This window comes from Hemibagrus wyckioides, linkage group LG27 (genome assembly GCF_019097595.1).
Source record: "Hemibagrus wyckioides isolate EC202008001 linkage group LG27, SWU_Hwy_1.0, whole genome shotgun sequence".
Taxonomy (NCBI): domain Eukaryota; kingdom Metazoa; phylum Chordata; class Actinopteri; order Siluriformes; family Bagridae; genus Hemibagrus; species Hemibagrus wyckioides.
The window spans coordinates 17,332,059-17,358,558 of NC_080736.1; the positions used below are offsets into that span (position 1 = coordinate 17,332,059).

Here is a 26,500-nt window from a genome sequence, read left to right on the forward strand (position 1 = left end):
GTTTCACAGCCACAAGTCTATTACCCACAATGCACTGCTCCTGTTCACACACACAGGGCTGGAATAACTAACCCCACCCCCCCTTTGCCACAGTGCATTGTGGGTAAATGTGTGTTTTAGACAGAGCTGGGTTTATAAAAGGCATAAATCGTTGGTGCAATGTTTTTTAATTGGTGTATATTTTTCTACTGTTCTGAAAACTTGTTAGTCATTAAATCATGAATTTATTCAAGCACAAGCATTCTCATAACTTCAGTTAACACACACCATCCACATGGGGGGAAAAAATGAGCTTTATTTCAAGAAAATTTTGAACATATTCATAACATACACTCCCCCTTCCATAATACTGCTGAAATATATTGAATTTATTGGTAAACTTGAGCTGAGTGTTCTCCCTCACTCGTCTCACTGCAGCTCTGTGTGTGAAGGGGAAGGGGAAGGGGAACGAGGGGGGGGGGTCCGGTTTGTTTGCTGAGAGTTTCTTCACCAGGCCAAAAGAAAACAAGCAAATAAAATCTCGGTATAAAGGAGCAGAGGAAGAGCCATGAAGATTAACTGATTAATTAATTCTCCTCTTTAACACTTCATCTCCTAAAAAACAATCAACAACAAAAAGAGAACTTCCTGTAGGATCCAGCGCTCCTGTCTGTCCACACTCCTCTCTCACTGACCAGTCGGCTGTCTACTGCATCACCATGTGACCACCAGAGGAACGTCAGTGATAAACCCGGGGCTCTGACATGCAAGTAAAGCTCTGAGGACCGTCGTCGTCTGCTCTCCTGCTCAGAGCTCCTGCTGCTCGGCCTCATGGGAGTAACAGCACTTCTCTCCGTATGTGCAGGTGCCCTACAGAGACAGGAGGCGTGTGTAAAAGTTCCTGCACCACTCTGTTAGATACTTTATTCTATTGATTATCCATGTGATAGTCACCTTGCGGAATTTCTTGCAGGGGAAGTTTTTAAGCTGAGAGGAATCTGTGATCTGATTCTTCCTTTTTCCCTGAAACTTCTTCCTCTTATCCTCCAGCTCTGAGCTTATACCACCACCACTACACACACACACACACACAAATATTAACACATGTCATGAGCTTTCAAGAGAACAGTGTTATTAACAGTATGTACATGTGTGTGTGTTTGTGAGACACTGACCCAGACTTGGCACGAGCTTTAGGACCCCAGTTAGCCTGTGGGTTCTCCTGGAAGCGTGTGAGGTGACGTTTACGTGACTGAGGATTTGCGTCATCTCTCACGTCAAAACACGCCTGAACACTGAAACACGGACCAGAGCAGCGTTACTCCGTGTGTGTGTGTGATTTAGGTAACTGGATATTTAATGGAGTGTGTGTGTGTGTCTCACGTGGGTTCTGTGGAGAGAATACGGAATGCTGGACTCGTCTCTGATAACCTCTCCCTCCTCACTGGGTTCTTCTTCTCCTGCACACACAAACACACACGTGTGATTTGGGACACGCCCACAGGTGATTGATGATGGTGCTCTTAGAATGTTATAATGACATGAGCAAAACAGCAGTGTGAAGCTTCTGAGTTTGACACGGGGCATGGTGGAGGGTGCAGGGTATAGGGATTACTAACCCAGCAGCGCATGATGTCCCACAGGACTGCAGCAGGAGCGTCGGTCTTCACTGCGTTCTTACAGGCGTGAGACAGAGACACTCTGTAACCTGCATTCAGCACCGCTGACCTACAGAGAGAGATCTTCATCATCATCATAATCATCATCATCACTAAATTAACCAACAGAAGGAGCACAGCCAGGTAAATATGTGTGTGTGTGTTACCTGAACTGCAGCATGGAGGGTGTGTTACAGTGCATGGTGCTGCTCAGCTGATCCAGAACATAGTACAGAGGAACATCCTGGAGCTCCTGTATGAGAAGATCACATGCATTTCCTCTCAGTGGAATTCTCTCTCCTGATTGGTCAACACTTCCTGTATATTGGTTTACACACACACACACACACACACAGGCAGGGTCCTTACTGACCTCAGTGACCATGCTGAGAACTCCCTCAATGCGTTTAGACGTCCCGAAGCGAGACGGGTTTCCTGACACTGCACTCAGAACTTTCTGAACAAACCCGACATCGTGTATAGGCTCCGCCCAGATCGGACCTCCAAGCTAACGACACACACACACACTGAACAGTGAGTGTCACTGTGTTTCACACAAATCATCTTCAGGAATATTCCTGTGATTTTATATTGTGCTGCATTTAAAAGGGGAGGAGCCACCAGGCTGGTAATTAGCATACTGGTAATTTATATTAGTGTGTATCAGACCTGATGTTTCTGACCGCAGTGTGGACACGATTCTCCAACAGGTGGACCTGTAGCAGCTGAGTACTTCATGCTTTAACACACACACACAGACAGAATAAACAGAGACTGCCTCAGCTTACAGCAATCCTGCAGTGTGTGTGTGTGTGTGTGTGTGTATGTGTGTGTGTATGTATGTGTGTGTGTGTGTGTGTGTATGTATGTGTGTGTGTGTGTGTGTGTGTGTGTGTGTACGTGTGTACACTTACTTTTTCCCCTGGCTTGTTTTCTTGCCCATTCTCTGCAGGTGAAATGCTCCACAGCCGACACAGTTATACACCAACACCTGCTTACTGCACACACACACACACACAGTTATACACCAACACCTGCTTACTGCACACACACACACACACAGTTATACACCAACACCTGCTTACTGCACACACACACACACACACACACACACACAGTTATACACCAACACCTGCTTACTGCACACACACACACACACACACACACACACAGTTATACACCAACACCTGCTTACTGCACACACACACACACACACACACACAGTTATACACCAACACCTGCTTACTGCACACACACACACACACACACACACACAGTTATACACCAACACCTGCTTACTGCACACACACACACACACAGTTATACACCAACACCTGCTTACTGCACACACACACACACACACAGTTATACACCAACACCTGCTTACTGCACACACACACACACACACAGTTATACACCAACACCTGCTTACTGCACACACACACACACACACAGTTATACACCAACACCTGCTTACTGCACACACACACACACACAGTTATACACCAACACCTGCTTACTGCACACACACACACACACAGTTATACACCAACACCTGCTTACTGCACACACACACACACACACAGTTATACACCAACACCTGCTTACTGCACACACACACACACACACACACAGTTATACACCAACACCTGCTTACTGCACACACACACACACACAGTTATACACCAACACCTGCTTACTGCACACACACACACACACACACACACACACACACAGTTATACACCAACACCTGCTTACTGCACACACACACACACACACACACACACACACACACAGTTATACACCAACACCTGCTTACTGCACACACACACACACACACACACACAGTTATACACCAACACCTGCTTACTGCACACACACACACACAGTTATACACCAACACCTGCTTACTGCACACACACACACACACACACACACACACACACACACACACACAGTTATACACCAACACCTGCTTACTGCACACACACACACACACACACACAGTTATACACCAACACCTGCTTACTGCACACACACACACACACACACACACACAGTTATACACCAACACCTGCTTACTGCACACACACACACACACACAGTTATACACCAACACCTGCTTACTGCACACACACACACACACACACACACAGTTATACACCAACACCTGCTTACTGCACACACACACACACACACAGTTATACACCAACACCTGCTTACTGCACACACACACACACACACACACACACACACACACAGTTATACACCAACACCTGCTTACTGCACACACACACACACACACACACACACACACACAGTTATACACCAACACCTGCTTACTGCACACACACACACACACACACAGTTATACACCAACTCCTGCTTACTGCACACACACACACACACACACACACACACACACACACAGTTATACACCAACACCTGCTTACTGCACACACACACACACACACACACACACAGACACAGTTATACACCAACACCTGCTTACTGCACACACACACACACACACACACACACACAGTTATACACCAACACCTGCTTACTGCACACACACACACACACACACACAGTTATACACCAACACCTGCTTACTGCACCTGCACACACACACACACACACACACACACACAGTTATACACCAACACCTGCTTACTGCACACACACACACACACACACAGTTATACACCAACACCTGCTTACTGCACACACACACACACACACACACACAGTTATACACCAACACCTGCTTACTGCACACACACACACACACACACAGTTATACACCAACACCTGCTTACTGCACACACACACAGTTATACACCAACACCTGCTTACTGCACACACACACACACACAGTTATACACCAACACCTGCTTACTGCACACACACACACACACACACAGTTATACACCAACACCTGCTTACTGCACACACACACACACACACAGTTATACACCAACACCTGCTTACTGCACACACACACACACACACACACACACACACAGTTATACACCAACACCTGCTTACTGCACACACACACACACACACACACACACACACACACACAGTTATACACCAACACCTGCTTACTGCACACACACACACACAGTTATACACCAACACCTGCTTACTGCACACACACACACACACACACACACACAGTTATACACCAACACCTGCTTACTGCGCACACACACACACACACACACACACACACTGTTATACACCAACACCTGCTTACTGCACACACACACACAGTTATACACCAACACCTGCTTACTGCACACACACACACACACACACACACACACACAGTTATACACCAACACCTGCTTACTGCACACACACACACACACACACACACACACAGTTATACACCAACACCTGCTTACTGCACACACACACACACACACACACAGTTATACACCAACACCTGCTTACTGCACACACACACACACACACACACACACAGTTATACACCAACACCTGCTTACTGCACACACACACACACACACACAGTTATACACCAACACCTGCTTACTGCACACACACACACACACACAGTTATACACCAACACCTGCTTACTGCACACACACACACACACACACACACACACAGTTATACACCAACTCCTGCTTACTGCGCACACACACACAGTTATACACCAACACCTGCTTACTGCACACACACACACACACACACACACACACACAGTTATACACCAACACCTGCTTACTGCACACACACACACACAGTTATACACCAACACCTGCTTACTGCACACACACACACAGTTATACACCAACACCTGCTTACTGCACACACACACACACACACACACACAGTTATACACCAACACCTGCTTACTGCGCACACACACACACACACACACACACACACTGTTATACACCAACACCTGCTTACTGCACACACACACACAGTTATACACCAACACCTGCTTACTGCACACACACACACACACACACACAGTTATACACCAACACCTGCTTACTGCACACACACACACACACACACACACACACAGTTATACACCAACACCTGCTTACTGCACACACACACACACACACACACACACACAGTTATACACCAACACCTGCTTACTGCACACACACACACACACACACACACACAGTTATACACCAACTCCTGCTTACTGCGCACACACACACAGTTATACACCAACACCTGCTTACTGCACACACACACACACACACACACACACACACACAGTTATACACCAACAGCTGCTTACTGCACACACGCACACACAGTTATACACCAACACCTGCTTACTGCACACACACACACACACACACACACACACACACACAGTTATACACCAACACCTGCTTACTGCACACACACACACACACACACAGTTATACACCAACACCTGCTTACTGCACACACACACACACACACACACACACACAGTTATACACCAACACCTGCTTACTGCACACACACACACACACAGTTATACACCAACACCTGCTTACTGCACACACACACACACACACACACACACACACAGTTATACACCAACACCTGCTTACTGCACACACACACACAGTTATACACCAACACCTGCTTACTGCACACACACACACACACACACAGTTATACACCAACACCTGCTTACTGCACACACACACACACAGTTATACACCAACACCTGCTTACTGCACACACACACACACACACACACAGTTATACACCAACACCTGCTTACTGCACACACACACACAGTTATACACCAACACCTGCTTACTGCACACACACACACACACACAGTTATACACCAACACCTGCTTACTGCACACACACACACACACACACAGTTATACACCAACACCTGCTTACTGCACACACACACACACACACACACACACAGTTATACACCAACACCTGCTTACTGCACACACACACACACACACAGTTATACACCAACACCTGCTTACTGCACACACACACACACACAGTTATACAGCAATGCCTGCTTACTGCACACACACACACACACACACACAGTTATACACCAACACCTGCTTACTGCACACACACACACACACACACACAGTTATACACCAACTCCTGCTTACTGCGCACACACACACACACACACAGTTATACACCAACACCTGCTTACTGCACACACACACACACACACAGTTATACACCAACACCTGCTTACTGCACACACACACACACACACAGTTATACACCAACACCTGCTTACTGCACACACACACACACACACAGTTATACACCAACACCTGCTTACTGCACACACACACACACACACACACACAGTTATACACCAACACCTGCTTACTGCACACATACACACACACACAGTTATACACCAATACCTGCTTACTGCACACACACACACACACAGTTATACAGCAATGCCTGCTTACTGCACACACACACACACACACACACAGTTATACACCAACTCCTGCTTACTGCACACACACACACACACACACACACACACACACACACACAGTTATACACCAACTCCTGCTTACTGCACACACACACACACACACACAGTTATACACCAACTCCTGCTTACTGCACACACACACACAGTTATACACCAACACCTGCTTACTGCACACACACACACACACACAGTTATACACCAATACCTGCTTACTGCACACACACACACACAGTTATACAGCAATGCCTGCTTACTGCACACACACACACAGTTATACACCAACACCTGCTTACTGCACACATACACACACACACACACAGTTATACACCAATACCTGCTTACTGCACACACACACACACACAGTTATACAGCAATGCCTGCTTACTGCACACACACACACACACACACAGTTATACACCAACACCTGCTTACTGCACACACACACACACACAGTTATACAGCAATGCCTGCTTACTGCACACACACACACACACACACACAGTTATACACCAACACCTGCTTACTGCACACACACACACACACACACACACAGTTATACACCAATACCTGCTTACTGCACACACACACACACACAGTTATACAGCAATGCCTGCTTACTGCACACACACACACACACACACACAGTTATACACCAACTCCTGCTTACTGCGCACACACACACACACACACACACACACAGTTATACACCAACACCTGCTTACTGCGCACACACACACACACACACAGTTATACACCAACTCCTGCTTACTGCGCACACACACACACACACACACACACACAGTTATACACCAACTCCTGCTTACTGCACACACACACACACACACACACACACACAGTTATACACCAACTCCTGCTTACTGCGCACACACACACACACGTTCGTTTCCCACCATATATTTGTACCTGGGTGTAAGAGTATATTTGTATATGTTAATGGGTACACTGTGTGTGTGTGTTACCTGGCGGAGTTCTTTACAGTAGCCTGGCCGGTTCTGACCCGGACGAATACTCGGATGTAGAAGTCAACGCTGACGCTCAGTAAGGGCTGGATGTAGCGCTGGTACACGTTAGCACGCTGATCCAGACTGTGCAAGATAATCCTCAGAGCCTACACACACACACACACACACATACACACACACACACACACTCCTATTGTAACCCTCACTGTAACCCGTCACACCCTGTAGTGTTCAGCTTTAGCCACGCCCACCCTGTGTGTGTCTCACCATCTCGTGGCAGTATCTGGATTTGATGGAGATGGAGCCGTATTTGCTGTAGCACGTCTCGCCGCTGTTTCCCGCCATCACAGCCATGTCTGTACAGGTGATACACAGCAGACCTGCAGAACCAACACACACACGGTCATGAAGGTGTGTCCCAAACACTCCAGATGACATCACGCCAGCCAATCACAAGCTCTTTATAGACACATGCAATACATACAAAAGCTTCATGGAGGAAGTGTGTTGCTGGATGAATTGTCAGCAGGGCGGAGCTTCGACTCACCTCCTTCACTAACAGCCTGAACCGCAGCATCCAGGAAAGGGGCGGGGCTTCCATATGGATCCAAATCAATGACATCATAGCGTGCATTCCTCCCTCTCGCCTCGTACATCAGCATACTGGGGAAAAATGTCTGTCTGTTTACCGGGCTGTGTGTGTTTCTGTCTGTCTGTCTGTGTATTTATATTTATGTCTGTCCTCCATTCTGTCTGTCTATCCATCATTCTGTCTGTCTGTCTGTCTATCCTCCATTCAGTCTGTCCGTCCTCCACTCTGTCTGTCTGTCCATCCTCCATCCTGTCTGTCAAGCCATCATTCTGTTTGTCTGTCTGTCCGTCCTCCATTCTGTCTGTCTGTCCGTCCTCCACTCTGTCTGTCTGTCCGTCCTCCACTCTGTCTGTCTGTCTGTCTGTCCGTCCTCCACTCTGTCTGTCTGTCTGTCCGTCCTCCACTCTGTCTGTCTGTCTGTCCGTCCTCCACTCTGTCCGTCTGTCCGTCCTCCACTCTGTCCGTCTGTCTGTCCTCCACTCTGTCTGTCTGTCCTCCACTCTGTCTGTCTGTCCAAAATTATGTCCATCCTTCTTTCTGTGTGTTACCTGTTGTCTCTGTTTTGCATCTCCAGATGTGTAACGCTGTTGTGACATTATTGTGTGTGTGTGTGTGTGTATATGTGTTACCTGGCGTCTCTGTTCTGCGTCTCCATCAGGTGTGTGACATTGTTGTGGTGTGTGTTGCGTGTGATGAGGTCAGCAGCTTTAGCTGAGAAATCATTGGCTGTGACACGTTTCAATCCCGGGACCTCAAGAGCGAACCGGACCGAGCGCAAGCCAGACGCAGCCAATCCCTCCAGCACACACAGCCCCTCCTCACATTGCTCCCCAACCTCTGCTGTCTTAAAGTCCACCTCCTTCCTCTCCTCCTGCACCGTTTCCCCCTCTCTCTCTACTTTCTTCTCCTCCGCTTGTTCTGTCTCTTTCCCGTCCTTCTCCTCCTCCGTCAGGGACACGACCACTCTGTCCTTCTCTCCGGGGACGATGATGCGAACTCCTCTCTGAGCCAGTGTCTCTCGTGCAAACTCTGTCATTACTGCACACCTACACACACACACACACACACACACACACACGGTCTAGCATGAATAAACTGCCTTTAGTGCTTATTGATGACATGATGATGATGATGATGATGGACTGTTCCTCACGTTAGGTCTCTGTTAAACTCCTGGACTGGGTTGTAGAACACCTCGTTAGCTCCAGGAAACAGCACCGAGGCTTTCCCCTCCTTCACAACCGTCTCTCCGGGTCTCTGACCACACGCTGCTGCGCTGTCAGGGGACACGCCCTCCGTCTCCATCGCCTCAGCCTGTCTGCTGGAGTGAATCTGTCTGAGTGTGAGTCGTCTGAGTGAACCTGAGGGACGCAGTGCTGTTAGAGCCGAATACCTGCATAGACCTGCAGCCCACCTCACCTGCATAGACCTGTCTCACACACACACACACACACACACACCAAGTTTTATCCACAGGAATTATTCAGTGTTTTTCTCGTTGTTTTAAATGACTCTTTTACACGGAATCGATTCCCAAACACAAGTGAAACACAACTGAGTAAGAGACTGTCTATATTTTACCTGTCTCAGCAGTAAATGTAGTTTTCACTGCGCTCCTATCCTCACAATCCTCACAATCCTTACCCAACAATCTCTGAACTAAAATCCTGGAGCCTACAAAACTGATTCATGGGAATCGACTCATTTGAACCGAATTGAATCAATGGTTAGTGATAATATTCACTTCTGGCCCTAAAGACAAAATGGAATAAATGGCACTTCTTGTTATCTAGTCCGTCTTTCTTCAGTTTTACTCCGGAATACTTACCGATTATTATCAGAAGAATTATATAAGTGAATTAAAGTTTACAGTGTAAAAGTCCACAGTGTGTATGAAGTGCATGCGCATGTGCTAGGCTAACTAGCTAGCATTTGCCTCAGAGTTAACAGTCAGGAGATCGGTCAATGAGTCAAACAGTACTGAAAAGAAACAGATAAATATTTATTTACTCACCCCGCTGAGGTAAACAGACTGAGTAACACACACTAATAATCCGGAGAGATAATCGGTAACTCACCTCTCTCCTGCTGCTCTACACGCAGCGTTACAGTCCCACGGCGCGCGTCCCAATCCGCACACTACCGACCTACATAGTGTACGAGAGCAGGCGGCATGTACGTCAGGAGGCGCGCTGCTTTAACACACTGTTTAGGGCGCGGTATGCGGATTGAGACCAAGCCACAGAGGGGGAGTTGAGCTACGGAAACCGCGATGTGTTAAATCGCGATGTGTTGTGGGGATAAAAGTTTTAAAAATGTTTTTAAAAATAAACAAAATAAAATTTTACTCAATTACATCAAATATAAATAAACATTTTTAAATGTAAAAATGTAACTATATATATATATATATATATATATATATATATATATATATATATATATATATATATATATATATATATATATATATATGTGTGTCTGTGTGTGTGTGTGTAGGTATAATAATAATAATAATAATAATAATAATAATAATAATAATAAGGATTAATGTGTGTGTGTGTGTGTGTGTGTTAATGCATTTTTCATTTACATGCAACCATACAGGACAAAATGTCATGAACGGTGTGATCCACACGAGGGGGCTGTATGTGTGTGTGTGTGTGTGTGTGTGTGTGTGTGTGTGTGATTCCTATGCTTGACATTTTGTCCTGTGTGGATATAAATAGATAATCTGATGGAATGTAGAGGATAAGACGTGTTTCTGAGAACTTTCAGACACACACAAACACACACACTCTCTCTCTCTCTTTCACTTTCTCAAACACACACACACACACACACACACTGCAAGGATCTTGCAGACTTGTGGATAACAAAGTCAATGTTAGTTTCTTTTAAATGTTTTTATTAATTTAAAGTGTGTGTGTGTGTGTGTGTTAAACTGACTTCACTTCCAGGGAAAATTCTCAGACTTTTCTAATTTCATAGTTCTAATGTAAGAAAACAAAAGATGTGAAGAATGGAAGCTCCTGATTGGTCAGCTGCTCATTATGACATCATCAGCAGTCAGCTGCAATTAAAATATCACCAACATCTTAAAAACTGGAACGATTTACACCCTGATTATACCCTGGTGCTAGCATGAATCAGACGTTTTTTTCCTTATGTCCAGTTGAGGTCAGCTGTGTTTTCGAATAGTGGCTTAACTGGGTTTATTTTCAAGGATTAAAGGGATGTGTACGAGTAAAAAATATTTATTTAAAGGGAAAGCATTTAATTTCCTCACTCACACTGTGGACACCTGTCTAAGTGTAAAACACACACACACACACACAGAGCAGAGGAGGGGGTGTGTGTTATCAGGGGTAGATAGTGCAGGCAGTGAGGCGGTGAGTGTAGGGCGAGTGTGTGTGATGGGAACGCAGCCTTGTATGGAAGTAAAGGGAGGAGGAGGACGATAAGCAGCAGCTCTGCACCGCTGGCCATGTTTAGAGCCTCTTGGCCATCCTGCACTGCCACAAACAATGCCTGCTTCTGCTAAATTTAAATCTGGACAGCTTATGGTCCTGCGCTCGCTCCGCCACGCTCACTCTCACGCTCACTCTCGCTCGGCCGCTGGACCTCATCACAGGTGAGTGTCTGACCCTCACTGAACTTTTATTCTCTCAGGGATCCACCTGCAGCATGCTCAGGGCTCAGGGTTTCTTTCAGCCTCAGCTTTTCCAGATGTTTTCTTACTTTAAGGCAGATGTTTCTTGGAGTTTGTTCTGAGCGTCTCTCACACACACACAGCTGCTGGATTTAAATCTGTTAAACTGACACCGGTCTGATCTTCCACACGCAGAAGATATTCACAACTTTAAAACATTCTGCAGTTTCACACACACACACACACACACACACACACACACACACACACACACACACACACACACACACACACAGAGAGAGTTCTTGAAGTGTGGTTGATCTGATCTAGTGCAATTAACTGTAGTGAAGTTAATGTATTAAATCTGATGTAGTGGATCTGAATGTGATCTACTGGATCAGATGTTGTGTATCTGATCTGTTTAATGTAGTCCACCTGATCACACTGGATCTTGTGAGGCAGATCAGATGTAGGTGTAGGGACTGATTTCATAGCATTTTAGTATTGTATGTGATCTGATGGCTCTGACGCAGTGGATGTCATGTGGTCAGCCTGATACAGTGGATCTGATCCAGTGGATCTGATGTAGTGGATCTGATGTAGCGGATCTGATGTAGCGGATCTGATGCAGTGGATCTGATGTAGTGGATGTGATGTAGCGGATCTGATGCAGTGGATCTGATGCAGTGGATCTGATGTAGCGGATCTGATGCAGTGGATCTGATGCAGTGGATGTCAGGTGGTCAGCCTGATACAGTGGATCTTGTATGATGGCTCTGATGTAGTGGGTCTGATTTCATAGCCTTTTAGTATCAAATCAGATGTAATCCTATGTAACAAATCCACTACAGTAGATCAGATACAGTGGATCTCATGTTGAAGACGTAATGTAGTGCTTTGCCACAGCAGGTCTGATGCAGTGGATCTGGTACAGTGGATCTTGTAAGACAGCTCTGATGTTGTGGGTCTAATCTAATCTATCTGATATCATGGATTTGATTTGAAGTAGTTGATGCAGTGTAGTGGATCTAATATAATGAATCTGATCTGATGGATCAGCTGAAGTAGATTCCATAAAATTAAATTAATTTTTTTGTCAAATGTTTTGTATAAGATATAAAAAAATATTTTTTTAATTAAAAATATAAACAGCTATCATATGGTATTAAGCAACATATCACACACACACACACACACACACACACACGTACATACATGTCTGTTATGAGCAGTGCTGCGTGAATCGGAGCAGTTCTGCCACATCCCCTAAAGCGGAACAGACCCTTATTTCAGTGGAGCAGCACAAGGAGATGTAGAGATAACAGAGTGTGTGTCAGAGAGAACTATCTCACACACACACACACACACACACACACTCACACGAGGAGTTCACACACTCCTGGGTTCTTCAGAAGTTCAGTAATTTGAGATGCATGAGATACTAAAAACTGGAGATGTTCCTCACCGTGTTCCAGACAGATTCAGGAGGACAGAGATGATGACTCGGTTTATGTCAAGGACTTTCTGCTGTCCTGAAACTGCATGGTCAAGTTATTTCAGGTTAAACCTCTAACACACACACCCACACACACACACACACACACACACCCACACCCACACCACACACACACACCCACACACACACACACACACACACACACACACACACACACACACACCCACACACACACACCCACACACACACACACCACACACACACACACACCCACACACACACACACACACACACACACACACACACACACCCACACACACACACACACACACACACACACCCACACACACACACACACACACACACCCACACACACACACACACACACACACACACACACACACACACACCCACACCCACACACACACACACACACACACACACACCCACACACACACACCCCCACCCACACACACACACCCACACACACACCCACACCCACACACACACACACACACACACACACACACACCCACCCACACCCACACACACACACACCCACACACACACACCCACACACACACACACACACACACAGTCTGTCTGACTCCAGGTTTTTTGACTCTGATTAAATCTGTAGGTTTTATTCGGATTTAATACGAAACGTCACACTGTGTCTTAATGACGTGTGTCTTAATGACGTGTCTTAATGATGTGTGTTAATGACGTGTGTTAATGACGTAGTGTCTTAATGACGTGTGTTAATGACGTGTGTTAATGACGCAGTGTTTTAATGACGTGTGTTAATGACGTGTGTTAATGACGCAGTGTCTTAATGACGTGTCTTAATGATGTGTGTTAATGACGTGTGTTAATGACGCAGTGTCTTAATGACGTGTGTTAATGACGTGTCTTAATGATGTGTGTTAATGACGTGTGTTAATGACGTGTTAATGACGCAGTGTCTTAATGACGTGTGTTAATGACGTGAGTTAATGACGCAGTGTCTTAATGATGTGTGTTAATGACGTGTGTTAATGACGTAGTGTCTTAATGTTGTGTGTTAATGACGTGTGTTAATGACGTGTGTTAATGACGCAGTGTCTTAATGATGTGTGTTAATGACGTGTGTTAATGACATGTGTTAATGACGCAGTGTCTTAATGATGTGTGTTAATGACGTGAGTTAATGACGCAGTGTCTTAATGATGTGTGTTAATGACGTGTGTTAATGACGTAGTGTCTTAATGATGTGTGTTAATGACGTGTGTTAATGACGTGTGTTAATGACGCAGTGTCTTAATTACGTGTGTTAATGACGTGAGTTAATGACGCAGTGTCTTAATGACGTGTGTTAATGACGCAGTGTCTTAATGACGTGTCTTAATGATGTGTGTTAATGACGTGTGTTAATGACGTGTGTTAATGACGCAGTGTCTTAATGACGTGTGTTAATGACGTGTGTTAATGACGCAGTGTCTTAATGACGTGTGTTAATGACGTGAGTTAATGACGCAGTGTCTTAATGATGTGTGTTAATGACGTGTGTTAATGACGTAGTGTCTTAATGTTGTGTGTTAATGACGTGTGTTAATGACGTGTCTTAATGATGTGTGTTAATGACGTGTGTTAATGACGTGTCTTAATGATGCGTGTTAATGACGTGTGTTAATGACGTGTGTTAATGACGCAGTGTCTTAATGACGTGTGTTAATGACGTGTGTTAATGACGCAGTGTCTTAATGACGTGTGTTAATGACGTGAGTTAATGACGCAGTGTCTTAATGATGTGTGTTAATGACGTGTGTTAATGACGTAGTGTCTTAATGTTGTGTGTTAATGACGTGTGTTAATGACGTGTGTTAATGACGCAGTGTCTTAATGATGTGTGTTAATGACGTGTGTTAATGACGTGTGTTAATGACGCAGTGTCTTAATGACGTGTGTTAATGACATGTGTTAATGACGCAGTGTCTTAATGACGTGTCTTAATGACGTGTTAATGATGTGTGTGTTTATGACGCTGTGTGTTAATGATGTGTGTGTTAATGATGTGTCTTAATGACGTGTTAATGATGCGGTGTGTTAATGATGTGTGTTAATGACGTGTCTTAATGACGTATGTTAATGACGTGTGTTTATGACGCTGTGTGTTAATGATGTGTGTGTTAATGACGTGTCTTAATGACGTGTGTTAATGATGCGGTGTGTTAATGACGTGTCTTAATGACGTGTCTTAATGATGCGGTGTGTTAATGATGTGTGTTAATGACGTGTCTTAATGACGTGTGTTAATGATGCGGTGTCTTAATGACGTGTCTTAATGATGCTGTGTGTTAATGACGCAGTGTGTTAATGACGTGTATTAATGACGTGTCTTAATGACGCGGTGTGTTAATGATGTGTGTTAATGACGCGTGTTAATGATGCGGTGTCTTAATGACGTGTGTTAATGATGCTGTGTGTTAATGACGTGTGTTAATGATGCGTTGTGTTAATGATGTGTGTTAATGACGTGTCTTAATGACGTGTCTTAATGACGTGTGTTAATGATGCTGTGTGTTAATGATGCGGTGTGTTAATGACGTGTGTTAATGATGTGTGTTAATGATGTGGTGTGTTAATGACGTGTGTTAATGACGTGTTAATGATGTGGTGTGTTAATGACGTGTGTGTTAATCACCTGTCTTGATGACCTGTCTTAATGACGCTGTGTGTTAATGACATGTGTTAATGATGTGTCTTGATGTGTGTGTTTATGACACTGTGTGTTAATGACGTGTGTTAATGATGTGTGTGTTAATAACATGTGTGTTAATGATGTGTGTGTTAATAACATGTGTGTGTTAATGATGTGTGTGTTAATAACGTGTGTGTTAATGATGTGTGTGTTAATGATGCATGTCTTGATGTGTGTGTTAATGACGTGTTAATGATGCGTGTTAATGACGCTCTGTGTTAATGACATGTGTTAATGATGCGTGTTAATGATGCTGTGTGTGATTGACACTGTGTGTTAATGACGTATGTTAATGACGTGTTTTAATGACACTGTGTGTTAATGATACTGTGTGTTAATGACGTGTTAATGATGTGTGTGTTAATGTTTCTGTGTCTTAATGACGTATGTTAATGACGTGTCTTAATGATGTGTGTCTTAATGATGTGTCTGAATGACGTGTTAATGACACGGTGTGTTAATGACCTGTTTTAACGACCTGTCTTAATGACGTGTGTGTTAATGACGTGTCTTAATGACCTGTCTTAACGACCTGTCTTAATGATGTGTGTGTTAATGGTGTGTGTTAATGACGTGTCTTAATGACGTGTCTTAATGATGTGTGTTAATGATGTGCGTGTTTATGACACTGTGTGTTAATGATGTGTGTGTTAATGATGTGTGTTAATGATGTGTCTTAATGACGTGTGTTATTGATGTGTCTTAATGACGTGTGTTAATGATGCGGTGTGTTAATGACGTGTGTTAATGACGTGTGTTAATGATGTGGTGTGTTAATGATGTGTTTTAATGACGTGTGTTAATAATGCAGTGTGTTAATGATTTGTGTTAATGACGTGTGTTAATGATGTGTGCTAATGATGCGGTGTGTTAATGATGTGTTAATTACGTGTCTAAATGAAGTGTGTTAATGATGTGTGTGTTAATAACGTGTGTTTTAATGATGTGTGTGTTAATAACATGTGTGTTAATGATGTGTGTGTTAATGACGTGTTAATGATGTGTGTTAATGATGCGTGTGTTAATAACGTGTGTGTTAATGATGTGTGTGTTAATGACGTGTGTTAATGACGTGTCTTGATGTGTGTGTTAATGACATGTGTTAATGATGTGTGTGTTAATGACATGTGTTAATGACATGTGTTAATGATGTGTGTGTTAATGACATGTGTTTATGACGTGTGTTAATGATGTGTGTGTTAATGACGTGTCTTGATGTGTGTGTTAATGATGGGTGTGTTAATGACGTATGTTAATGACGTGTTTTAATGATGCTGTGTGTTAATGACGTGTGTTAATGACGTGTCTTAGTGACGTGTGTGTTAATGATGTGTGTGTTAATGACGCTGTATGTTAATGACGTGTTTTAATGACGCTGTGTGTTAATGACGTGTTAATGATGCGTGTTAATGATGCTGTGTGTTAATGACACTGTGTGTTAATGACGTATGTTAATTACGTGTTTTAATGACGCTGTGTGTTAATGATGCTGTGTGTTAATGACGTGTATTAATGATGTGTGTGTTAATGACTCTGTGTCTTAATGACGTATGTTAATGACGTGTCTTAATGACGTGTGTCTTAATGATGTGTCTTAATGACATGTGTTAATGACACGGTGTGTTAATGACGCTGTGTGTTAATGAAGTGTGTGTTAATGACTCTGTGTGTTAATGAAGTGTGTGTTATTGACTCTGTGTGTTAATGATGTGTGTGTTAATGACTCTGTGTGTTAATGAAGTGTGTGTTATTGACTCTGTGTGTTAATGATGTGTGTGTTAATGACTCTGTGTGTTAATGAAGTGTGTGTTAATGACTCTGTGTGTTAATGATGTGTGTGTTAATGACTCTGTGTGTTAATTAAGTGTGTGTTAATGACTCTGTGTGTTAATGAAGTGTGTGTTAATGACTGTGTGTAAATGATGTGTGTGTTAATGACTCTGTGTGTTAATGAAGTGTGTGTTAATGACGCTGTATGTTAATGATGTGTGTGTTAATGACTGTGTTAATGATGTGTGTGTTAATGACTCTGTGTGTTAATGAAGTGTGTGTTAATGACTCTGTGTGTTAATGATGTGTGTGTTAATGACTCTGTGTCTTAATGACGTATGTTAATGACGTGTCTTAATGACGTGTGTCTTAATGATGTGTCTTAATGACATGTGTTAATGACACGGTGTGTTAATGACGCTGTGTGTTAATGAAGTGTGTGTTAATGACTCTGTGTGTTAATGATGTGTGTGTTAATGACTCTGTGTGTTAATGAAGTGTGTGTTATTGACTCTGTGTGTTAATGATGTGTGTGTTAATGACTCTGTGTGTTAATGAAGTGTGTGTTAATGACTCTGTGTGTTAATGATGTGTGTGTTAATGACTCTGTGTGTTAATGAAGTGTGTGTTAATGACTCTGTGTGTTAATGAAGTGTGTGTTAATGACTGTGTGTAAATGATGTGTGTGTTAATGACTCTGTGTGTTAATGATGTGTGTGTTAATGACTCTGTGTGTTAATGAAGTGTGTGTTAATGACTCTGTGTGTTAATGAAGTGTGTGTTAATGACTGTGTGTAAATGATGTGTGTGTTAATGACTCTGTGTGTTAATGAAGTGTGTGTTAATGACTCTGTGTGTTAATGATGTGTGTGTTAATGACTCTGTGTGTTAATGAAGTGTGTGTTAATGACTCTGTGTGTTAATGAAGTGTGTGTTAATGACTGTGTGTAAATGATGTGTGTGTTAATGACTCTGTGTGTTAATGAAGTGTGTGTTAATGACGCTGTATGTTAATGATGTGTGTGTTAATGACTGTGTTAATGATGTGTGTGTTAATGACTCTGTGTGTTAATGAAGTGTGTGTTAATGACTCTGTGTGTTAATGATGTGTGTGTTAATGACTCTGTGTGTTAATGAAGTGTGTGTTAATGACGCTGTGTGTTAATGATGTGTGTGTTAATGATGCTGTGTGTTAATGATGTGTGTGTTAATGACGCTGTGTGTTAATGATGTGTGTGTTAATGACTCTGTGTTAATGATGTGTGTGTTATTGACGCTGTGTGTTAATGATGTGTGTGTTAATGACTCTGTGTGTTAATGAAGTGTGTGTTAATGACTCTGTGTGTTAATGATGTGTGTGTTAATGACGCTGTGTGTTAATGAAGTGTGTGTTAATGACGCTGTGTGTTAATGATGTGTGTGTTAATGACTCTGTGTGTTAATGATGTGTGTGTTAATGACGCTGTGTGTTAATGAAGTGTGTTAATGACTCTGTGTGTTAATGATGTGTGTGTTAATGACTCTGTGTGTTAATGACGTATGTTGATGACGTGTTTTAATGACGCTGTTGGTTAATGATGCTGTGTGTTAATGATGTGTGTGTTAATGACTGTATCTTAATGACGTATGTTAATGACGTGTTTTAATGACGCTGTGTGTTAATGACGTGTGTTAATGATGTGTGTTAATTGACGTTTGTATTAATGAAGTGTGTGTTAATGATGCTGTGTGTTAATGACGTGTGTGTTAATGTGTGTTAATGACATGTGTGTTAAAGATGCGTGTTAATGACGTGTGTGTTAATGACGTGTTAATGACGTGTATTAATGACGTGTGTTAGACGTGTCTTAAAGACGCGTGTTAATGACGTGTGTGTTAATGACATGTCTTATTGATGTGTGTGTTAATGACGTGTGGGTTAATGACATTTGTGTTAATGACGTGTTAGTGATGTGTGTGTTAATGACGTGTGTGTTAATGACATTTGTGTTAATGACGTGTTAGTGATGTGTGTGTTAATGACGTGTTGATGTGTGTGTTAATGACGTGTGTGTTAATGACGTGTGTGTTAAAGACGTGTGTTAATGACGTGTCCTATTGATGTGTGTGTTAATGACGTGTGTTAATGACATTTGTGTTAATGACGTGTTAGTGATGTGTGTGTTAATGACATGTTTTACTGAAGTGTGTTACTGATGTGTGTGTTGATAACGTGTGTTAAAAACGTGTAAATGACGTGTGTGTTGATGTGTGCTGAACATGTGTGTGTTAATGACGTGTGTTTTAATGACGTGTCTTATTGATATGTGTTAATGATGTGTGTGTTAATTACTTGTCTTAATGACGTGTGTTGAAGACGTGTGTTAAAGACGTGTGTCAGGAATCCAGGGTCTGACCCCTGTGTGTGTGTGTGTGTGTGTGTGTGTGTTTGTAAAAATAACTAATTGAAGTGAATCTTTAGTCCAGATTTTTTGATAAGCAGTAACACCATGTGAAGATCAGAGTGAGGATCAGAGTGAGGATCAGAGTGAAGATCAGAGTGAGGATCAGAGTGAAGATCAGAGTGAGGATCAGAGTGAAGATCAGAGTGAGGATCAGTGTGAAGATCAGAGTGAGGATCAGAGTGAAGATCAGAGTGAGGATCAGTGTGAAGATCAGAGTGAGGATCAGAGTGAAGATCAGAGTGAGGATCAGAGTGAAGATCAGAGTGAGGATCAGTGTGAAGATCAGAGTGAGGATCAGAGTGAGGATCAGAGTGAAGATCAGAGTGAAGATCACAGTGAGGATCAGAGTGAAGATCAGAGTGAGGATCAGAGTGAAGATCAGAGTGAGGATCAGAGTGAGGATCAGAGTGAAGATCAGAGTGAGGATCAGAGTGAAGATCAGAGTGAGGATCAGAGTGAAGATCAGAGTGAGGATCAGAGTGAAGATCAGAGTGAGGATCAGTGTGAAGATCAGAGTGAGGATCAGAGTGAGGATCAGAGTGAAGATCAGAGTGAAGATCACAGTGAGGATCAGAGTGAAGATCAGAGTGAGGATCAGAGTGAAGATCAGAGTGAGGATCAGAGTGAGGATCAGAGTGAAGATCAGAGTGAGGATCAGAGTGAGGATCAGAGTGAGGATCAGAGTGAAGATCAGAGTGAAGATCAGAGTGAGGATCAGAGTGAAGATCAGAGTGAGGATCAGAGTGAGGATCAGAGTGAAGATCAGAGTGAGGATCAGAGTGAGGATCAGTGTGAAGATCAGAGTGAAGATCAGAGTGAAGATCAGAGTGAGGATCAGAGTGAGGATCAGAGTGAAGATCAGAGTGAGGATCAGAGTGAAGATCACAGTGAGGATCAGAGTGAAGATCAGAGTGAGGATCAGAGTGAGGATCAGAGTGAAGATCAGAGTGAGGATCAGTGTGAAGATCAGAGTGAAGATCAGAGTGAAGATCAGAGTGAGGATCAGAGTGAGGATCAGAGTGAAGATCAGAGTGAGGATCAGAGTGAGGATCAGAGTGAAGATCAGAGTGAGGATCAGAGTGAGGATCAGAGTGAGGATCAGAGTGAAGATCAGAGTGAGGATCAGTGTGAAGATCAGAGTGAGGATCAGAGTGAGGATCAGAGTGAAGATCAGAGTGAAGATCAGAGTGAGGATCAGAGTGAAGATAAGAGTGAGGATCAGAGTGAGGATCAGAGTGAAGATCAGAGTGAGGATCAGAGTGAGGATCAGAGTGAGGATCAGAGTGAAGATCAGAGTGAAGATCAGAGTGAGGATCAGAGTGAGGACCAGAGTGAAGATCAGAGTGAGGATCAGAGTGAAGATCAGAGTGAGGATCAGAGTGAGGATCAGAGTGAGGATCAGAGTGAGGATCAGAGTGAAGATCAGAGTGAGGATCAGTGTGAAGATCAGAGTGAAGATCAGAGTGAAGATCAGAGTGAGGATCAGAGTGAGGATCAGAGTGAAGATCAGAGTGAAGATCAGAGTGAGGATCAGAGTGAGGATCAGAGTGAGGATCAGAGTGAAGATCAGAGTGAGGATCAGAGTGAGGATCAGAGTGAGGATCAGAGTGAAGATCAGAGTGAGGATCAGAGTGAGGATCAGAGTGAGGATCAGAGTGAAGATCAGAGTGAGGATCAGAGTGAAGATCAGAGTGAGGATCAGAGTGAGGATCAGTGTGAAGATCAGAGTGAAGATCAGAGTGAGGATCAGAGTGAGGATCAGAGTGAAGATCAGAGTGAGGATCAGAGTGAAGATCACAGTGAGGATCAGAGTGAGGATCAGAGTGAGGATCAGTGTGAAGATCAGAGTGAGGATCAGAGTGAAGATCAGAGTGAAGATCAGAGTGACGATCAGAGTGAAGATCAGAGTAAAGATCAAAGTGAGGATCAGAGTGAAGATGAGAGTGAGGATCAGAGTGAAGATCAGAGTGAGGATCAGAGTGAAGATCAGAGTGAGGATCAGAGTGAGGATCAGAGTGAGGATCAGAGTGAAGATCAGAGTGAGGATCAGAGTGAGGATCAGTGTGAAGATCAGAGTGAGGATCAGAGTGAGGATCAGAGTGAGGATCAGTGTGAAGATCAGAGTGAGGATCAGAGTGAGGACCAGAGTGAGGATCAGAGTGAGGATCAGAGTAAGAATCAGAATGAAGATCAGAGTGAGGATCAGAGTGAAGATCAGAGTGAAGATCAGAGTGAGGATCAGAGTGAAGATCAGAGTGAGGATCAGAGTGAAGATCAGAGTGAGGATCAGAGTGAAGATCAGAGTGAGGATCAGAGTGAAGATCAGAGTGAAGATCAGAGTGAGGATCAGAGTGAGGATCAGAGTGAGGATCAGAGTGAAGATCAGAGTGAAGATCAGAGTGAGGATCAGAGTGAAGATCAGAGTGAAGATCAGAGTGAGGATCAGAGTGAAGATCAGAGTGAAGATCAGAGTGAGGATCAGAGTGAGGATCAGAGTGAGCATCAGAGTGAGGATCAGAGTGAGGATCAGAGTGAGGATCAGAGTGAGGATCAGAGTGAAGGATCAGAGTGAAGATCAGAGGAGATCAGAGTGAGAGAGATCAGAGTGAAGATCAGAGTGAGGATCAGAGTGAAGATCAGAGTGAAGATCAGAGTGAGGATCAGAGTGAAGATCAGAGTGAGGATCAGAGTGAAGATCAGAGTGAAGATCAGAGTGAGGATCAGAGTGAAGATCAGAGTGAAGATCAGAGTGAGGATCAGAGTGAGGATCAGAGTGAGGATCAGAGTGAAGATCAGAGTGAGGATCAGAGTGAGGATCAGAGTGAGGATCAGAGTGAAGATCAGAGTGAGGATCAGAGTGAGGATCAGAGTGAGGATCAGAGTGAGGATCAGAGTGAAGATCAGAGTGAGGATCAGAGTGAAGATCAGAGTGAAGATCAGAGTGAGGATCAGAGTGAGGATCAGAGTGAAGATCAGAGTGAGGATCAGAGTGAGGATCAGAGTGAAGATCAGAGTGAAGATCAGAGTGAGGATCAGAGTGAAGATAAGAGTGAGGATCAGAGTGAAGATCAGAGTGAGGATCAGAGTGAGGATCAGTGTGAAGATCAGAGTGAGGATCAGAGTGAGGATCAGAGTGAAGATCAGAGTGAGGATCAGAGTGAGAGGATCAGGAGATGGGAGATCAGAGTGAGGATCAGAGTGAGGATCAGAGTGAAGATCAGAGTGAAGATCAGAGTGAGGATCAGAGTGAGGATCAGAGTGAGGATCAGAGTGAAGATCAGAGTGAGGATCAGAGTGAAGATCAGAGTGAGGATCAGAGTGAGGATCAGAGTGAGGATCAGAGTGAAGATCAGAGTGAGGATCAGAGTGAGGATCAGAGTGAGGATCAGTGTGAAGATCAGAGTGAGGATCAGAGTGAGGATCAGAGTGAAGATCAGAGTGAAGATCAGAGTGAGGATCAGAGTGAAGATCAGAGTGAAGATCAGAGTGAGGATCAGAGTGAGGATCAGAGTGAAGATCAGAGTGAGGATCAGAGTGAGGATCAGAGTGAGGATCAGAGTGAAGATCAGAGTGAGGATCAGAGTGAGGATCAGAGTGAAGATCAGAGTGAGGATCAGAGTGAAGATCAGAGTGAAGATCAGAGTGAGGATCAGAGTGAGGATCAGAGTGAAGATCAGAGTGAGGATCAGAGTGAAGATCAGAGTGAAGATCAGAGTGAGGATCAGAGTGAGGATCAGAGTGAGGATCAGAGTGAAGATCAGAGTGAGGATCAGAGTGAGGATCAGTGTGAAGATCAGAGTGAGGATCAGAGTGAGGATCAGAGTGAAGATCAGAGTGAGGATCAGAGTGAGGATCAGAGTGAAGATCAGAGTGAGGATCAGAGTGAAGATCAGAGTGAGGATCAGAGTGAGGATCAGAGTGAAGATCAGAGTGAGGATCAGAGTGAGGATCAGAGTGAGGACCAGAGTGAAGATCAGAGTGAAGATCAGAGTGAGGATCAGAGTGAGGATCAGAGTGAAGATCAGAGTGAGGATCAGAGTGAGGATCAGTGTGAAGATCAGAGTGAGGATCAGAGTGAAGATCAGTGTGAAGATCAGAGTGAGGATCAGAGTGAAGATCAGAGTGAGGATCAGAGTGAAGATCAGAGTGAGGATCAGAGTGAAGATCAGAGTGAGGATCAGAGTGAGGATCAGAGTGAAGATCAGAGTGAGGATCAGAGTGAGGATCAGAGTGAAGATCAGAGTGAGGATCAGAGTGAAGATCAGAGTGAGGACCAGAGTGAAGATCAGAGTGAGGATCAGAGTGAAGATCAGAGTGAGGACCAGAGTGAAGATCAGAGTGAGGATCAGAGTGAAGATCAGAGTGAAGATGAGAGTGAGGATAAGAGTGAAGATCAGAGTGAGGACCAGAGTGAGGACCAGAGTGAGGACCAGAGTGAGGATCAGAGTGAGGATCAGAGTGAAGATCAGAGTGAGGATCAGAGTGAAGATCAGAGTGAGGATCAGAGTGAAGATCAGAGTAAGAATCAGAGTGAAGATAACAGTGAGGATCAGAGTGAAGATCAGAGTGAGGATCAGAGTGAGGATCAGAGTGACGATCAGAGTGAAGATCAGAGTAAAGATCAAAGTGAGGATCAGAGTGAAGATGAGAGTGAGGATCAGAGTGAAGATCAGAGTGAGGATCAGTGTGAAGATCAGAGTGAAGATGAGAGTGAGGATCAGAGTGAAGATCAGAGTGAGGACCAGAGTGAGGATCAGAGTGAGGATCAGAGTGAAGATCAGAGTGAAGATCAGAGTGAAGATCAGAGTGAAGATGAGAGTGAAGATCAGAGTGAAGATCAGAGTGAGGATCAGAGTGAAGATCAGAGTGAGGACCAGAGTGAGGACCAGAGTGAGGACCAGAGTGAAGATCAGAGTGAGGATCAGAGTGAGGATCAGAGTGAAGATCAGAGTGAAGATCAGAATGAGGATCAGAGTGAAGATCAGAGTGAAGATGAGAGTGAAGATCAGAGTGAAGATCAGAGTGAGGATCAGAGTGAAGATCAGAGTGAGGACCAGAGTGAGGACCAGAGTGAGGACCAGAGTGAAGATCAGAGTGAGGATCAGAGTGAGGATCAGAGTGAAGATCAGAGTGAAGATCAGAATGAGGATCAGAGTGAAGATCAGAGTGAGGATCAGAGTGAAGATCAGAGTGAAGATCAGAGTGAGGATCAGAGTGAAGATCAGAGTGAGGATCAGAGTGAGGACCAGAGTGAGGATCAGAGTGAGGATCAGAGTGAAGATCAGAGTGAAGATCAGAGTGAAGATCAGAGTGAAGATCAGAGTGAGGATCAGAGTGAGGATCAGAGTGAGGATCAGAGTGAGGATCAGAGTGAAGATCAGAGTGAGGATCAGAGTGAGGATCAGAGTGAGGATCAGAGTGAAGATCAGAGTGAAGATCAGAGTGAGGATCAGAGTGAAGATCAGAGTGACGATCAGAGTGAGGATCAGTGTGAAGATCAGAGTGAGGATCAGAGTGAAGATCAGAGTGAGGATCAGAGTGAGGACCAGAGTGAGGATCAGAGTGAGGATCAGAGTGAAGATCAGAGTGAGGATCAGAATGAAGATCAGAGTGAAGATCAGAGTGAAGATCAGAGTGAGGATCAGAGTGAGGATCAGAGTGAGGATCAGAGTGAGGATCAGAGTGAAGATCAGAGTGAAGATCAGAGTGAGGATCAGAGTGAAG

The 26,500-nt window shown here is 43.9% G+C and overlaps 3 protein-coding genes across 10 annotated transcripts in view; 2 read left to right on the forward strand and 1 right to left on the reverse strand.

Annotated features, from left to right (window-relative positions):
* The window catches only part of man2b1 (mannosidase, alpha, class 2B, member 1), an 11,590-nt gene extending 11,352 nt beyond the window's left edge, over nt 1-238 (forward strand). The window contains exon 23 of the mRNA XM_058381860.1: nt 1-238. This exon is cut by the window's left edge and continues 392 nt beyond it. The gene's annotated coding sequence lies outside the window, so the exon portion shown is untranslated.
* A 34-nt stretch (nt 239-272) lies between these two features.
* Nucleotides 273-10,894, reverse strand: trmt1 (tRNA methyltransferase 1). Of its 5 annotated transcripts, none has more exons than XM_058381862.1 (15): nt 10,793-10,894; nt 9,868-10,143; nt 9,344-9,760; nt 8,670-8,785; nt 8,390-8,502; nt 8,120-8,268; nt 2,552-2,635; nt 2,307-2,376; nt 2,011-2,145; nt 1,805-1,890; nt 1,599-1,707; nt 1,363-1,439; nt 1,155-1,274; nt 934-1,051; nt 273-849 (listed from the first exon to the last, which is right to left on the reverse strand). In XM_058381862.1, the coding sequence occupies exons 2-15, from the start codon at nt 10,137-10,139 to the stop codon at nt 787-789; spliced, it is 1,929 nt and encodes a 642-aa protein (XP_058237845.1). In that variant the 5' UTR covers nt 10,140-10,143; nt 10,793-10,894; the 3' UTR covers nt 273-786. The 5 variants fall into 5 exon arrangements, with proteins under 5 accessions (XP_058237845.1, XP_058237848.1, XP_058237846.1 ...); XM_058381865.1 differs by having other exon boundaries at nt 9,868-10,075; nt 10,793-10,872; XM_058381863.1 differs by having other exon boundaries at nt 10,729-10,825.
* A 1,223-nt stretch (nt 10,895-12,117) lies between these two features.
* The window catches only part of slc8a1a (solute carrier family 8 member 1a), a 31,494-nt gene continuing 17,111 nt past the window's right edge, over nt 12,118-26,500 (forward strand). For 3 of the 4 annotated variants that reach the window (XM_058382287.1, XM_058382289.1, XM_058382290.1), the window contains exon 1: nt 12,119-12,348. The gene's annotated coding sequence lies outside the window, so the exon portion shown is untranslated. Of the gene's footprint in view, nt 12,349-26,500 lie in introns of all 4 variants that reach the window. The other variant, XM_058382288.1, reaches the window with a different exon arrangement.

What these genes read in the sequence shown, in the direction of transcription:
- trmt1 (XM_058381862.1), bottom strand. Translation starts at nt 10,139, where the DNA reads ATGCAGGTGAGGTGGGCTGCAGGTCTATGCAGGTATTCGGCTCTAACA. An exon ending in GAGTTTAACAGAGACCTAAC is followed by an intron (nt 9,761 to 9,867) that starts GTGAGGAACAGT and finishes GTGTGTGTGTAG; the next exon opens with GTGTGCAGTAATGACAGAGT. An exon ending in AAAGCTCGTGCCAAGTCTGG is followed by an intron (nt 1,052 to 1,154) that starts GTCAGTGTCTCA and finishes GTGTGTGTGTAG; the next exon opens with TGGTGGTGGTATAAGCTCAG.